The sequence below is a fragment of the Tiliqua scincoides genome, chromosome 7 (genome assembly GCF_035046505.1).
Source record: "Tiliqua scincoides isolate rTilSci1 chromosome 7, rTilSci1.hap2, whole genome shotgun sequence".
NCBI classification, from domain to species: domain Eukaryota; kingdom Metazoa; phylum Chordata; class Lepidosauria; order Squamata; family Scincidae; genus Tiliqua; species Tiliqua scincoides.
In genome coordinates, this window is record NC_089827.1 from 34,334,130 (window position 1) to 34,350,352 (window position 16,223).

At 43.0% G+C, this 16,223-nt stretch overlaps 1 protein-coding gene across 5 annotated transcripts in view; it reads right to left on the minus strand.

Moving 5' to 3' along the window:
- Nucleotides 1-211: 211 nt before the first annotated feature.
- The window catches only part of USP6NL (USP6 N-terminal like), a 182,269-nt gene continuing 166,257 nt past the window's right edge, over nt 212-16,223 (minus strand). For all 5 annotated transcript variants that reach the window (XM_066634374.1, XM_066634371.1, XM_066634373.1 and 2 more), the window contains one exon: nt 212-4,735. In XM_066634374.1, the coding sequence (XP_066490471.1) occupies nt 3,285-4,735 (1,451 nt within the window). In that variant the 3' untranslated portion in view covers nt 212-3,284. The remainder of the gene's footprint in view (nt 4,736-16,223) is intronic.

A 16,223-nucleotide genomic window follows, 5' to 3' on the forward strand; every position in this document is an offset into this window, starting at 1 on the left:
CGCTTCCGGGTTTGAGGAAGCGGAGCGGGATCTCTCCACTCTCACTTTCCCTGACCTGGGGAGCCCTACAGGCACTCGCACACATCTCCCTGCACCCAGGGATGGCTGCTACAGGGACTGGAGGGTGCACCCCAGTCCCTGCAGCCCCCTGGGCAACGCAATCCTGAGGATCGCGTCGCTTCCTTCCCCTGCCCCTGTTGCCTCCCCCCGCCCCCGCAAAGACTTACTGTGGGTTTCAAACTCCCTGAGAGTTTGAAAACCGCAGAGCTAGGGTTTTCAATTCCACTTAAAGGCCCAATCCTATTGTAATTCCAGGACCAGCATTCTGGCTGGAGAATATGTTTTCCAGCCACTGTAATGGTGCCAGCACACAACCACCAACAATGGTGAATCAGCAGGAAGAGCAGAATGGGATGGAACAGGGGAGGGTGGAAGGCATGTCAGAGGCAGGAGAGGGTGACATCCAGCATGGGTGACTTGCACTGGATGCTATTGCCTTCCTGACCTCCCAACATGTCCTTTCTCTCCTCAGATGTGCGCCAGCTGTGACGAGCTGGCACAGGTTTGAGAAAACCCATTGGCAATCTGCTGGCTTACAAGGAGGTAAGGACAAATATTTTCCCTTGCTTCTCCCAAGTTTTCTGATCTACCCCCTCCCCCCAACAGCATGCAGCCCAGCCCATTTTAGCATGGCTGCATGCTATGCCAGGGAAAACCAAAGGATTAGGCTGAAAATCACACTGATTCTGGCAAGAGTCAGGTCACCAAGCACATCTTCCTTAGTACGTACCCAGGTTTCCATTTTAGGTAAACGGATGGAAAACCGAGAATGAGGGGCATGTCACAGAACATCCCCTGAAATGGAAGCAAGCAGGACAGCCGCTGTTCACACAGAATGACACATGCATCTTGACTCTTGGTTCAGGGCTGCTGGCCCTGACAGCTTGAGTAGCCACCACCCCTACAGAAAACCAATGGGACTGAGATTCCTGTGAATATTTTACAGGATCCCCTCCTGATGTCCTGTCAGCCTATATAAAATATAATACAGAAAACCAAGCAAACATATTGCAGGCACTGATTTGAAAGCATTGCGTCACAGTGAATCTGCTGGCTTCCTATTGATAATGAGGGAGCACTTCAACATTAAACTTCTACACCTACAATAATCTCTTAAGGGCCTAATGGTAACAGCAGCACTAGCCCAATCACGGGCATACGTCTATTGCTCTCAAGAAAAGTAAGATGCTCAAGCTTGTTACGGGAACAGAGAAGGAAGAACGAGGGTGTGAAGAAGGCATCCATACACAGGCTTACAAGATGAAAGTGGGGAGGATATCAAATGATTCAGATATTGTCTTGAGACCCCACAAAACCCAGCCTGGGTATAAACTATCACAAATTGAATTTTTGCAATAATTTTGCATTTGCCTTCACAGAAGCTCTGGCAGTGCCAGGATATTTGGGCTTCAAAACCTACCCCTCTACTTGCTGTAGGTACTGGAGATCTGCATAGGAGATGCTGCCCCTAGATCTGCAAGAAGTGGGTGCGTGCATGTGAGAGGGAATTTAAGTGCACGACAAACCCAAAAATATTGTTCACATGCTGCTTTGGGATTGATGGATACAGGTTCAGGGGTATCTTTGGAACATCCCCAAAACAAACACCGGTGAAATTCATGGGACTCCACATCCACTCATGACCATGGTGTCCTCAAAACAGTGGCCCAAAGGGCAACTCCAGTATAAAAGAAAAGGCAACACCAGAGGCATGCAACAAGGAAGGAAAACTATGTTGCTGCAAAAGGACAGAAGTCCTATTAATGATATACATACCACCATGAACTATTACAGAAACTGCAATGTGGTTCATGGGACTGACAACCTCTTTGTCAAAGGTAAGAACAAAGATGGGAAATACTGCCTCTAGGAAAGTTATGCCTAAGAGAGGATACTTTTTAATCTCTCTGTTGTGCATTGTCTCTTAGTACATTCACAACACTGCCCAATATACAGCCACTTTGTACAAAAGAAACCTGTGTATTCTGTCACATGTGGTTCTGTGCAGATGTTCAGATATTTGCGTGGTGCAAGATCAGGATCACACTGGCCTATCTCCATAGCATTCCCACAGCACCATCACCAGCTGGTCACATGTTAGTCTTCACATTTGCAGAGGGGTCTTCATGAACAGAGCCCAAGTTGTGCAATCTGGATACCACAAAACTCAGGTGTGTTGTTTGTGGGGTTTGAGCCTATATGCATGAGCTCTAAACCACATATGCCACAATGCAAAAGTATAGTCTAAGGCACCAGAGAGAGACGGGAGTGGGATAAGACAGTGTGACCCCGTAGCTTGCTAGACATCCATTTTGAATGCTTGCACAGGCTTCTGTAATCACAGACAATCAGACATACTAGCACTGCTATGTGCTAAAAATATAATTACTGCCCTGGGTTGCACTTCTGCCCTCTCCCCATCAAACACACATATGGGACCTAGAGTGAAAAGGATCACACTGCAGAACAGCCTCTGATTATGTGAATATAGATGATGGGCTTAAACACCATTAACACCCTAAACACATGCTACAATTCACAGACAGTCCTCATTTTGTAAGCACCATTTATTGGCTGTTATCAGAATGTTTTTGTTTAGGTGCCCAATCTTTCTTTTCTCACTGAGCGAGAGACAATGGCATCCCTGTAAAAAGATTGCATTGGATAACCCAGAGGTTTCATTCACGGGTTATCAAGGCAGTTTATATGAGAAAGTGAGAAAACTCCCCCATCCTAAGTGAATGGAAGGTTTATAAATTAAGTTAGCAAAAATAAAAACAAAATAAAAAGTATGTTGTGGTTGCAGTCCAAGAATATACAAGTCTCAATTTTAGACTCCGTAATTCTCTCACCACAGGTAAACACACAAATGGAACTGTAGTGTTCAGTCAATGAGCAGTTTACAGAACGGGGCATTACAAGTTTTTAGGCAACAAGGTCATTTCCTAGGTAAGCTACTTAAAATCTAACAGCCTCCCACCACAGTAGTCCTCTTGAACACACGACCCTATTGTTATGATTATGAGTATCTGAACTTTTCCGCTCTATTCAGTGCTCAGCTTTAGCTTCTGTCAACATTTAACATAGCTCTGCAAGTGTTATTTTGTGTATCCTTATATGAATTGTTCAGAATAAAGAATACTAATCTTGGATAACTGCCAACCCAACAGTTGCATATCTTGCGTGTTTTTCTCCTGGCCTTTCAGGTGAGCACATGCCGTTTTTCACAGTAGTACTGATTCATGCAGGGAGAATCCATCAGTTTGGTGCCTGTAGTGGTGGGAATGACCTGGGGGACCTGGATATTGATACCTTGGTGAGCCCTGTTCTTCTGAGGGTGGGGAAGTCCTATATCTTATAGGGCTGTCCACAGAAATGGTGGGAAGATTATAGTCTTTAACAGGTGTTGACTGAAAAGGTGGATTTCTCGTTAAGTTACCCAAGTGACTTCGACTACCATCTTGACTCCAGGATGGCCCATACACTTCATGTCGGTACATATAAGCAGGATCTGACCTTTTTCGGTGGTCTGGCAAATAATCCACCATAGGTATTGCAAATCTGATGCCTGTAGGTGATTTAGGACTCCTTACATAAGTGTCAGATGGGAGAACCTCTATCCGACTAGAAGGTGTGACAACAAGATTTTGATGACTGAGGGAATAATTTGTAAGTGGTTTGTCAGTAAGTTTCTCTGTTGAAAAGGCAGAGACGTATGGTCGACCAGGGGAGTTAGTTCTACTCCCTTGATTATACTGCGTGGCAATGACGTCGGAATTAATTATGGTGGTAATGTGCTTTGGGGAATTGCCATGGTAAACAGGTGGGTTACTGTAAGACGGTGGTGGAGGTTTGATATTAAGTCTAAAATCTGTCCCGTCAGACTGAGAGGAGAACCTGGGGATTCTTGGTTGTGAGCTGGAGGCATAACTGTTGGATATTTTTGGTGGACTAGATGTTTTCTCTGTCGGTTTCCTTGCGTGGCTGGAATGAGCTGTGTTTCTTGGACTTTGCAAGATGGCCCTTTCTAGCATCTCATCCACAGAATTTTCATTCTCCAGGTCAGCACTGGGAACATTGTCATACTGTGAAGCATTTGACCCTCGCTTACCCTCATCGACTTCCCAAACCTGAATCTTTTGCTTTATGTTGAATGCCTGCGCATCACCTCCAGGACTAGGCGGTGTTCCTGAACGGGCCTGGTTTGCAGGTCGACTCTTCATCTCCTTGGTGAGGTTTGTAGTCTTCTCAGTGATTTTGATATTGGAAGGTTTAATCCATCTGGGTACAATTCCTATATTGGAAGTAGCGTTGGAATTTTGGTTAGCGGATGCATTGTGATTTTGCTTCAAGTTAACCTCAGTTTCACTTTCAGACCTCTTCTTGTTGTCTGTGCTGTTCTTGGGCAACCCAGCCTGCGCATTTTCTAGCATGTGCCTGTGGTGTCTCAAAGAAGGCTTCTTTTCCAGGGAATCTCTCCTTCTTCGGTGGTTTGGTGAACTTTCTTGGACTTTCTCAGGAAATGTTCTTTGCCCTGCTTGCTGGACAGCCTGGTCAGTATTGGACTCACTAGTACTGCTCTGTCCATTGGCTAGGTGAGTAAGATTAAGTATAGCAGGCTGAGGCTCAAGTGGAATTTTCCCCAACTTCTTCTTTGGAACTTCATCATCTTTACCTAGAAGAACAAACAACAAGACAAGTATGTCACTGAAATGAAAATTGCACCAAGGATCTATTCCTGTGACAAAGGATGCCTGAATTTTCCGCCCCCCCCCCCCTGAAAAAAAGAACAGAGCTGCAAGGCTAAGAATAAAACTCAAATCTGAAAGTGGTCATAGATTGCGTATGATTTAGTTTCACACCAAACCCAGGCGTTCTGACAGTAATAGAACCTGCGGGTGGCCAGTAAGTCTGATATCAGAAGCACTCAATCAGGCATGCAAGAACAACCTTAGGAACGCAATCAAATTTGGAAGTCGATTTTCTGATCTTGTATGGTCTCAAATACAGGATAATATCTTCTAAGCAATGTAGGTCAAGTACTATCTTCCTCAAAGGAACTTAGGGTCTAATTTATTATGTTAATAATAAACTGAAATTATTTTAAATTATGGAAAAGCAGGCAATAACAAAAGAATTACATGCACATAAATGACTCAACCCCATTTCCATGACTTACAGCCCAATCCAATTGAAAGGTAGTGCTGGTGGAATGTGTGTTCTGCCAGTGCTGGCTGCTGCAAAAGTGAGGAGCCAGTGTGCCAGTGGACAGAGCGATCGAGGCCTGTAGGAGCAGTTAAGCCAGGTGCAAGAAGAATGGGCAGGGGGAAGGTGGGGAGAAGACAGGGTATGAACCGGCTGTACTGGTGCATCACTTCTGGCCGGTCCTCTCACCGCTCACTTGGCTCTGTGCCTCCTTCTGTACCACCCAACATCATGGGTTGCAGAAGGTGGCCATGGTTAGGATTGCAGGCAGCAGCCTGGTTCTTTACAAGCTGCATCCCTGGCTCTTCTTTTGGGGCAGAGCCACTGGGTTGATTTGGAATGTGCTGAGAGAGGCAGCTGCCCACTATGGCTATCTTCTCCCAACAGCAGCCCAGACTGAAATGAAGCTGACAGCCGCAGTGACTGGTCCTGCCTCTTCTGGATTATGATAATAATATCCCAGGCCACCGAGTGTGCTGGCACTATTCCGAGTTCCTCTGGCCATTGTAAAATAAATGAGAGTGAAGTTGCCGCAGCTCCTCCATATGAGGCTTTGCACCCCATCGGGGTTGCAAACCATAGGTTGAAGATCACTGCTCTAAATGGTCCAAACTCATAGTCTTTCACCATCCATTGGCTAGAGCTAGTATAACTATGTTTGCATGGCTGCTCTTGAAAGTCTAGTTCCCCCCCTCCCCCTGGTAATATATAGCATAACTTATTTATTGTCTGACATCACAATGTTCTGTATTGCCCATTCCTGCTCCATATTAACTTGAAGTGAGAGTAGAGTGGGTGAAAGAACTGGAACTGAGAATATAATGACATTAGGACACAGGCTGATCGTACTAGAGAATGTGGTGTAGAAGGTGGGGCCCAGATGTGTGGTTCTAAGCAGCTACAAGTGCATCATAAGCTCCAACTTGGACTTTTGTTTAAATGCAAGTCTTAGGAGGACACACAACACACAAAACTAATCCCTAGGAAGGTTTAATTATCAAGAGAAATGAAGCCCTGAAATTTTTACACAAAAAACCTGATTGTGAATTAATTTCAGCCAACATTTCAGCTCAAATGGCTTTCTCATGGCTGCCATTAGAATTTTCGGCACTTTCCAAATAAATACAGTGGGAAATGAAATCCTTTGTTCACACCTCTGGGAAAAACATCATTCCCAAATGCTGAACACCATCAGTACAATAACCTTTTCTATTCTTAAAAAAAGTTCACAAGATTTTTATTTGTGCCCCCTAACAAGTGCTCTTAATGGAGATGATAAAGAGCTAGTTACAGAATTTCACTCATTTACCTCCATTTTGCAAAAAAAAGACTTCTTTAGAAGCCTGATAACGACAATATATTTATTTAAAATCAGTCAGATTTTGTGTTTCTAGCTACAACACTTCTTTGGTGTCAGGAGATCAGAAAAAAACATCTTGGCACCATTCAGAGAAAGGATTATCAAGGGAAAGACTTCTTTAATAGACATCTGAAACACATTTTCAGGTTATGTTTGCCTATATAATTTGCGTCATGGCCTCTTCTGAAATTTTGTTGCAAGTTGTTTTTTTTTGCCATGCAGGTGGAATTATTTTAAGCTTCCCAGCAACTCTGTCCGCAGGGCTAGAAACCAGCGTCCACCTATGGCTGCTGATAGGGACTGCGGAAACCAAGAGCAAAGAGAAATGGAACTGAGGAAGGAGAACTTTCCAACAAAATGTCCTGCAGACTGTAGGAGGAAGCACCTCAGCTCCCTCTCAACAAAGTCATTTTTTAAAATCACTACTGGGTAATGGGGACTGAGTAAGGAAGGTGCCAGTATCTAAAAGGGTTAAGCCAAATTCATGGAGGATAGCTCTATGGAACCTCCATATTCAGAGGGAGTCTAATGGAAAATACCAAATGCTGACAAACTGCAGGGGAGAGTGGTTGAATATATCACCTACTTGTGAGCTTCTCAGAGGTACCTTGGTAAATACTGAAGACAACAGAGTACTATACCAGATAGTCTCATCTAACAAGACAATTTTTAGAAGAGAGGGACTTGTCTTGTTTACACTGTATGTTAAGTGCCATACACACAGATGGCAATCACCATTACCATAATCATTGAATAACATTCACTGTCCAAATACATAGCTGAGACATAGCAATGGAGTTTGGATCAGACAAATGTGCAACCCTAACTATCAACAGGAGAAAAGTGGTGAGAACTGAAGGAATTTAAATGCCATGTGGAAACAACATCAAGTGTTTGGAAGAAGAAGATCACTACAAGTATTTAGGCATTCTTCAAGCAGAAACCATTTAATATGCAGAAGTTAAAAGGAAGATTAGTAATGAATATATTCGAAGGGTGAAGAAGATCTTGAAAGCCAAACTCAATATAGGAAACACCATCAGAACAATAAACACAAGGGCAATTCCAGTCATAAGATACACAGCTGGTATAGTAGACTGGACCCAGGCTGAGTTAGAAGTACTAGACAGGAAGAGCAGGAAGGTAACAACAATGAATCATGCCCTACATCCACGCAGCAATGTTGATAGACTCTATTTACCCAGGAGCATAGGTGGCCATGGAATGCTACAAGTGTACCAAATTGTACAAGAAGAGAAAAGGGCACTGCAAGAATATATAGTGAAGAAGATGCATTAAAGCTGGTTTATCAAGAAAACCTGCTGAATACTGGGGACGGTGATACAATAACAACAAAGCTGGCTTATAAAAAAAGATCACATGAAGATCAGGAAAGAAAAATGGCAAAGCAAAGCAAAGCACTCCATGGCCAGTACATAAAAGACATTGCAGGAAATGCTGACAACGATAAAACCTGGCACTAGCTAAGAACAGGTAGACTGAAGAAGGAGACAGAGCGATTAATTTTAGCTGCCCAAGACCAGGCACTAAGAACAAATGCACGTAGAGCCAAAATTGAGAATATATCTATGGACAGCAAATGTCGCCTGTGTAAAGATTCTCATGAAACGGTGGAGCACCTGGTCAGCTGCCGCAATAAGATTGTGCAGACTGACTACAAAGAAAGGCACGACAGAGTTGCAACAATAATTCACTGGAATTTGTGTAAAAAGTATAAACTGCCTTCAAGTAACAACTCGTGGAGCCACAAAATTGAAAAAGTAGTAGAGAACGAAAAAGTCAAAGTGCTCTGGGATTTACAAACCGATAAACATCTGCCACACAATATACCAGACATAACCATCATTGATAAGAAGAATAAGAAAGTCTGGATAGTTCCTGGTGACAGCAGAATAGAAAACAGAAAGAACTAGAAAGTAGGAAATAAAGAAAATAAAGAAGTAGAAAATAAAGAATTGGAGAAACACAAGTACCACCAGCCAATTACAAAAGGCGGCTTACTAGGAACACCACATAAATTCTGGTGATATTTGTAATGCAACATCATGAAGACAAAAAAATAGCTACCTGTCCTAGGTCCTTGGGAAAGACTCTATAGGCGGATACAAACAAAATCCAGTTAAAAACAACACGACTGTCTGAAAACATAATAAAGTATGTTAGCAGTATGGCCTGTGATGGGAAACTGGCGAAAGCTATCCTCAGAGGGCTCAAATCAAGCTCAGCCTTACCCTCTTTGGAAAGGGCCCTGGAGAGATTGTGTAGATCCTAGGAGAAAAAAGTTTCCACGGTTCCAGAAAGAACAATTAAAAGACATCACCAGCTTCCCTTAAGTACCACTGCCAAACGTTTTTCATCCAAGGTAAGCTATTTTCTTCCGCCAATCCCATGCAGACTTGTAAACAGCCATTTGCCCAGCTGTCTGTGGTGAGCATTATCAGTCCCAGAAATTAGGTTGGTTGACTTTTGTAAATTGAAAGATTAGTCTCCTTTCTCCTTTCCAGTGCTTGACACACTGCAAATTACTAATTATGTGAGTGGGTAGATCAGGTAATAAAAATTAAGGTAGGATTTCACAGATTTATCCGTTTAAGTTGCTTTTGGGTAGACTAAAATATCTTATGCCACTGGTTCCCAAACACCTATAGGGGAGTTGGGAACCAGGTAAGTATTAGTATGGGTGGGGAGAAGGTGGGAAGGGGGGGCAACAACAGTGCAGCAGCGATCGCAGTGCTGCTGCTACCAAGGGGCTTATTGTAGCCCCTCCGATGTCCTCCAAGGCTTCTGTAAACAATCCTTATATCTCATCAGCAGCTACTTCTGTTTTCACAGGAAATAGCTGCTGATTGGAGATAAGGACTGTTGGAGTAGGCTACAAGCCTCCAGGACCCTGCAAGGACTCTGCCCCTTGGTAAGAAATAAGCCCCTTGGTAGCAGCGGCATTGCAATAGCTGCAGCACTGTCGCTGCCATGGGAGCAAGGCCACTCCCCTTAAGGAGGAATGCCCTGCTTCTGGTTCCCCTGGTGGCTGTGACCCAACAGTTTGGGAACCACTGTTTTATGCCACTTGGATGGACTAAAAAGGTGCCCCTTAAAAGTCAACAGTTTTAAAAAGATTTTTTATTTTAGAGTGTTTATAAAATCTGCCATGGCAAGTACAACAGCTGCTCTCTCACACAAAAAAAGAATTCCTCTTCAAGGATTATGTCCATTAGGAGATACAAGGGCATCAGTTAGAAAGGAAGTATGTTTTTCCTTTTACAGCTATTGTCCTTTGCAAATGCAAATTTATGCAGATTTGATCAAATCATTAACAGTTCAATTAACAGCTCAAATTTTAGTTAGGGGACAGTCCCAATGCCCACCAATGTTCTGTGAATTGGGGAGTTAGAAAACAAGAAGCCACAAGAAAATATTTCAAAGACCTAACATGAGAAAAAGTTGCCCTAACCAAATTAGTGGTCAAAATTGGCAGATTCTGTTTAGATAGCTGCAGGATTGAAAAGAAGTTTTGTTTAAAGAGCGGACTGTGATTTGTGCATGCATAGGGAGCACAGTGTGCAGGGTGTTGTGTTTATACAAAAATCTGCTGCATGCTTCAACTGAAAATGAGCTCTTGTGTGACTATGTTGTAAGTAAGTGTGAATAGCAGGTATGATTTAAGCCTAGGAGCCCAAAGGAAAATGGGCTCTGTGCCTTCTTTCTCCCAAGCAACACATTCCCATGCCTTGGGCTATAACAGTTGTTCCCTCTTTGTACTTGTTACCAGAAGTGAGGATCTGGGCACTTCAAGTACCTACACTAGTATTATTAACGTTTTGCCAGATCAATTTCGGAAACACCCACTCTACTTCTTCTGTATCTCTTGATTCAAAGTACAATTTTTTTTAAAAAGAAAGAGAAACTCTTTGAAATGCATGTAGTCTGATTAATAAGGTGCTTTTTAAAAAATTTAGCACTCTTAAGGTCTTTTAATTACCACTCAGGTTTCAAGAAACCCAAGTGAGACTAAGATAGACATTTTTATTGAATTCTTTCTTACTTTGAAAATTACCTTCTGTAATCTCTCTCCCTCACATGCCAGAGCAAGAGTACACGCTAGGCCTGGTGTGTATGGTTCAAAGCTGTTTAGATGTTGTAGGGTAACACCTGAATTTTGAAGATTTGAAGGGGGTTGGAGCGGTCAGGACTACCCAAAACTGCCATGTTAGTTTTCCAGTAGAGAGACTGGGACTTAGACTTAACATAGACTTAACAGACACACTGACGGCCAAACTATTCTAAGGTCATAGGTGTTGGTCATGAAAACCAAAGTTATGTGTAGGCAGGTTTGTGTGTTTCTATTAGATGTGCAAAATAATTGGACAGAGATCATGTGAGCAACAAAGGGAAAGGAACTGGAGAAGGGATGAAAGTGCCACAGTTTTAGATCTTTATCATGTGGCCACAACATAATACATAACACAGATGAACCTTCACTCTAGGTTCAGATGTCAAAGAAGGAATGAAATAACAAGGAATAACTCAGCATCTGGCTGAGATCTGTCAATATCAGCACTGCCCAAACTTACAAAGAAGACTGCAGTTAGGCCAGAACATGTAAATGTGGCTACCTTGGGGTGCAATCCTAACCCCTTATGTCAGTGCTTTGCAGCACTGGCATAATGGTGCCAATGGGACATGTGCTGCATCCTGCTGTTGGGTGTCACTCACGGAGACCTCCTCAAAGTAAAGGAATGTTTGTTCCCTTACCTTGGAGCTTCATTGTCCTTATGTCAATGCTGGAAAGCACGGACATAAGGGTTTAGGATTGCGCCCTTGGACTGATAACCCAGACTCTGCTTCTCTCTTGGAAGGAGGCTGGGCTATAACTTGGTGATTGAGCATGTGCTTTGCATGCAGAAGGTTTCAGGTTCAGCCTCTGACATCTCCAGGTAGGCTGGAGAGCTGTTATCAATCAGTGCAGATGATACTGAGCTACATGGAACAAGGACAAGAAAACTTGATATGCTTTCTGGAGCATCTGGAGAGGGTGAGATACTGTAGAAAAGCATCAGGCAGGAATCTGCTCCACAAGTTTGATGCAATGATCAAATGGATGGTGGCAAAACCAGGCATGCTGTCCTGAGCTCCCTGGAGGAGTGGCAAACTAGAAAGGTAAATAATAAAAGCAATACCATTCCAGCCACCACTACACTGTCACAATGCCAAACATTGCTGGTGCCTAGAGGACCTCACTCTGGCCCAGCAACAGTACTCTTCTATTAAAAGTTAACGTGAGATGTGATGAAGCTAACATGTGAAGAATATCCCTTGGGTGTTTCTCTTTGCAGCACTGTGCACTTGGCAGTGATTGTCCCGCTTGCTCTCCAAGTATTCAAAGGGATGCTTGGAATCAAGGTCCTTTGAAGTCAGTGGTGCTTTCTTCCATGCAAATATGTTTATGATTATGGTGTAAGGCTGTGCTCACATTATGTGTTTTGTGCCCAATTTGCTACTCTGCAATTATAGCAGGATTGCTTTAAACATAGCTACCCATTATGCTCATAAGGTTTTGGTGTTTTTGGTGTTGTTTTTTTCATTTAAGCCAGCTGGAGGCTTGCACTGCTGGCTTGGGCTAGATCTGAAACCTGGAGAAACTGGAGCCTGAAGTTCAGCAAGCAAGAGCAACAGCTCTGAACCCAGAAGAGGCAGAAGGCTAGGCTCCTGATCTCTACACTATTCCAGAAGCTTCAGTGCTGCCTACCATAAAGGGGCTGGTTTTGCACACCCCTATTCTCTTCCACTCTTGAGCACACACAGTTCTGGGGACTTCCCATTTCAAGCCCTGGATGGAGTCCCTGACATGTTGCATAGAGAATGTGTACACAAAAGACAGAAATTGAAAAAGAAAAAGAAAAAAAAACACAAGCAAATCTAGGAGTTCACTCAAAAGTGCACAAATGGTTCACTAACATCAAACACCCAGGGCTTCTAAAGCACCATCAGAAGTGGAATGGGGTGGGGGACAGAAGCCTTTTCAACAGTTTGAGTTGATACCCATTAGAAAATAAATAGACAACACTTCTCTTCCCAACCTTGGTCACTCTGAGCCAATTTCCTTTGAGGAGGCTGTGCCTATGCCCTGCACCTCCCCTCTAATCCAGGGGTGTCCAAATGTTTTGGGAGGAGGACCACATCATCTCTCTGACACGTGTCAGGGACCAGAAATAAAACTTGAATAAATTTACATAAATGACTATATTAGAGATGGAACTTATATGCATGAATGTCTTGCAATAGCTGAGGCCTATAAAATGTCTTGCACAAAGCAAGCCCAGTGTTTCCTTCGCTGCCACTGCTGCATCACAGATGTTAAACAGCAAGCAGCCCTCATTCCACAGCTCATGCAAGAGGCTGAACAGTCACCCTCATGCTGAGAACAGTTGCGTTGGTCCAGTGTGGGCTCCAGCAAGTCTCCAGAGGGCCAGAGGCTCATTGGAGTCTGGAAGCTCCCTGTGGGCCAAATTAGGAGTCCCTGAGGGCCACAAGTGGCCCCCAGGCAGGGGTTTGGGCACCCCTGCTCTAATGCAATTGCCACTTGCCCTAAGGAAGTGACTAAGGAAGCAAGGGGAAGGAGGACAATCTGGTCTCTGCCACAGGGTAGTTTTTTTTTGCCAAAAGCTTCAGAATAAATAAATAAAATGTTTTTCAAAAATGAATTCAATAACAAACAAACAAGTTGAGATGACCATAAAAGTGTTCCCAACCTTCCCTGCCTACATATCTTTTCTACACATTAGCTACACGGATGGCCAAAAAAAAGAAGGAAGCCAGATTCTTCCCATTCAGGAAGGTATCCTCTGCCTCCTCCTCACTACAAGCAACCAGCCAAGTGAGGATTTACCTATCTGTTTTTATCTACCTACTCTCACATCACATACAATTCAAGCTGAGCTGTCCTCCACGCTTGACTGAATCCAAAGTTCTGCATGCAAGCATGGAAGTTTTGCAGGCTCATTACAGGTCATCCTTAAGAGGAACTTTTTCAAGTGGGTGCTCCTCTTTTTAGCAAGGGGAGAGTAACTGGCCCTCCTCACCCCAGCAGTGTCTTTTCTAGTGGCTGCCTGCTGGTGTTCTTCTGTATCTTTTTAGATTGTGAGCCCTTTCAGGACAGGGAGCCGTTAGTTGTTTGATTTTTCTCTGTAAACCGCTTTGTGAACTTTTTGTTGAAAAGCGGTATATAAATACTGTAATAATAATAATAATAATAAACAAACAAACAAACAAATAAATAAATAATCCCTCATTATCCACGAGGGTTCTGTTGTGGAACCCCTAGTGGATAAAATAAATCAGTGGATAAAATAAATCAGTGGAAAAATAGATTTAAAGACCCACTTTAGGTTTCTTGCTCCTATTGGAATAAGGTCTTGTCTCAACATCTGCAGGGGATTGATTCTGAGACTCCCTGATGATACCATAAAATGTGTTAAATAAAAGTTCTTTTTTAAAAAAATAAACAAATAAAAGTCCCTTTACAATTGTGGTTTAAAATCAGCTTTTCTTACTGTTGTAGAGAGGTAGTCAGCAATTAGAAATGCAAAGACTCCCTGCCTTTGCCAGGCTCAGCTGAAGGATGGAATGATTGCTTGCATGACTGTCTCTCTACAACAGTAAGAAAAGCAGTTTTTTAAAACTGTGATTTTAAAGGGATGCATTTTTTCCCCTTCACCAGGGATCAGCATATTCCTTCTCATTTGCAGTAGCCATTCATGTTGAGTCAAATCCTTGTATAAAAAATCCGTGTATAACAAGGCTGACCCTGTACTTACAATGTAATTAATGAACTCATTACTTACATGGAAGTCTTGCAGGCTCATTATTACAATGACAATAAAGGAAAGAGATGTGCATACACACATGGATATGCTGCCACATCTCTGATGGGGCATAAAAACATAGGTGGGGTGCCAGGAGCACAATTCTGAAGTTAAAGAGCAATGAGAAATCTGAATGTAAAAAGTCAGTGGTTTTGACTTTCTCAATGGCTCTCAGTGCACATAAGCAACTGTTTAGAAGCCTGTTAAATAAAAGAACCCTTGCTCGAATCAAAGAACAAGTATGTTGTCAACCAAGGAAAATACCAGGAGACACTTGGGGGATAGTAGCGAACAGGAAGACCACGGTATCGGGTGCTGGCAAAAAAAGGAGAAAAACAGAAATAGGTTATCACCCTGATAAAACCTCTCTACTAGACTAAGCATGCAGGTCAGCCAGACCAGACAAGTCATACAAGGGGCCTGAAAAAGCAACTTCTAAAGTGGAAAAAAAAATAAGCCAAACAAAGATCAGTCTGAAACTGTAGTACCAAAGCAAAAGGTTAGTTGCATACTGCCTCTCCTCCCAACAAGCCAGACATCTTTACAGCTGAGTGAGCATACCTTCTGAAATGAACCATCCACCTGCAAAAGCACGTAGAGAGACACATTCTTTCTAGCTTTGCCTACAACTACGGAAGACCCTTCTCCAGGTGATTTGCACTTGTAGGGCTGTATTTTTCCCAAAAGTAAGAGAGGGCATGGGGCCATAGCTCAGTAGCGGAACACCTGTTTTGTATGCAGAAACTTCCAGCTTCAATTCCTGGCAGGTAGGGCTTGGAAAGACCCAGTATGTGCTGACAGGACTGACCTAGATGGACCAAGAGTGGAAAACAGCTTCCTATGAACAATCACAAAAAGCTATTGCACAGCCCAGAGCTAGATGGAGGTGGCATATGGAAAGGACAGGGAATGGCCTGCCTGCTCTGCAGCCACTATGATGTCCTACTGAGTGCTCAGTAAAGAATTGTTTGAGTGAATTTGCAACTGACAATTGAAATGAGTGTGCAATTAGCAAAAAACAAAAACAAAAAAAAACTTTGTCACATGCACTTCCAAAGAGAAGCTGCTGTAGCTATATTGGTACAGCCATTCCTGACAGAGGCACACAGCTATCATGGTGCATGATCAAGGCACACAAAAAGATTTTGGGCATCATTCAGACAAAGATAGGCTCTTTCCAGAGCCACTGACTCCAAAGGTTGAGACTGAAGCATGCACTTGACTCTCCCAATGAATTCAATAGTATTCATATCCATGCCTTAAGGTTACTTTGAATGGCTTAATCCTGTATGAGTAACAATTTTTGTTCTACTCTTATCTGCTGTGACAAAAATTATTTTATTAGGAAAAAGAGAGGCTATAAAGGCTACAAAGTGTATGAATCTACTAAATAAATACAGCCAACTTACAATTTACAAGAGGTATGTAATTTCCTTTCCCTTGATACGTTAAAAAAGAAGCAAAATTGAGATTTAAAAGCTCCTAATATTGGTTGGGTCTAAAGTTCAGCTGGCTATTCCTCTAACATCCAGCACTACGACTTTTGCAGTACAGTACAGGTGGAGCCTGTTCACCCACGGATCTGGCTCAATGTGGGTTCCCTTGAATCTGCATTGAGCCTGTCTTGGTCTAACCTGAACCTTCTGAAGGTAATCAGAGCACCTCCAGCGGGCTTTCTGAAACTTGCAGAGGCTGTGCATATCCACCTGCGGCCT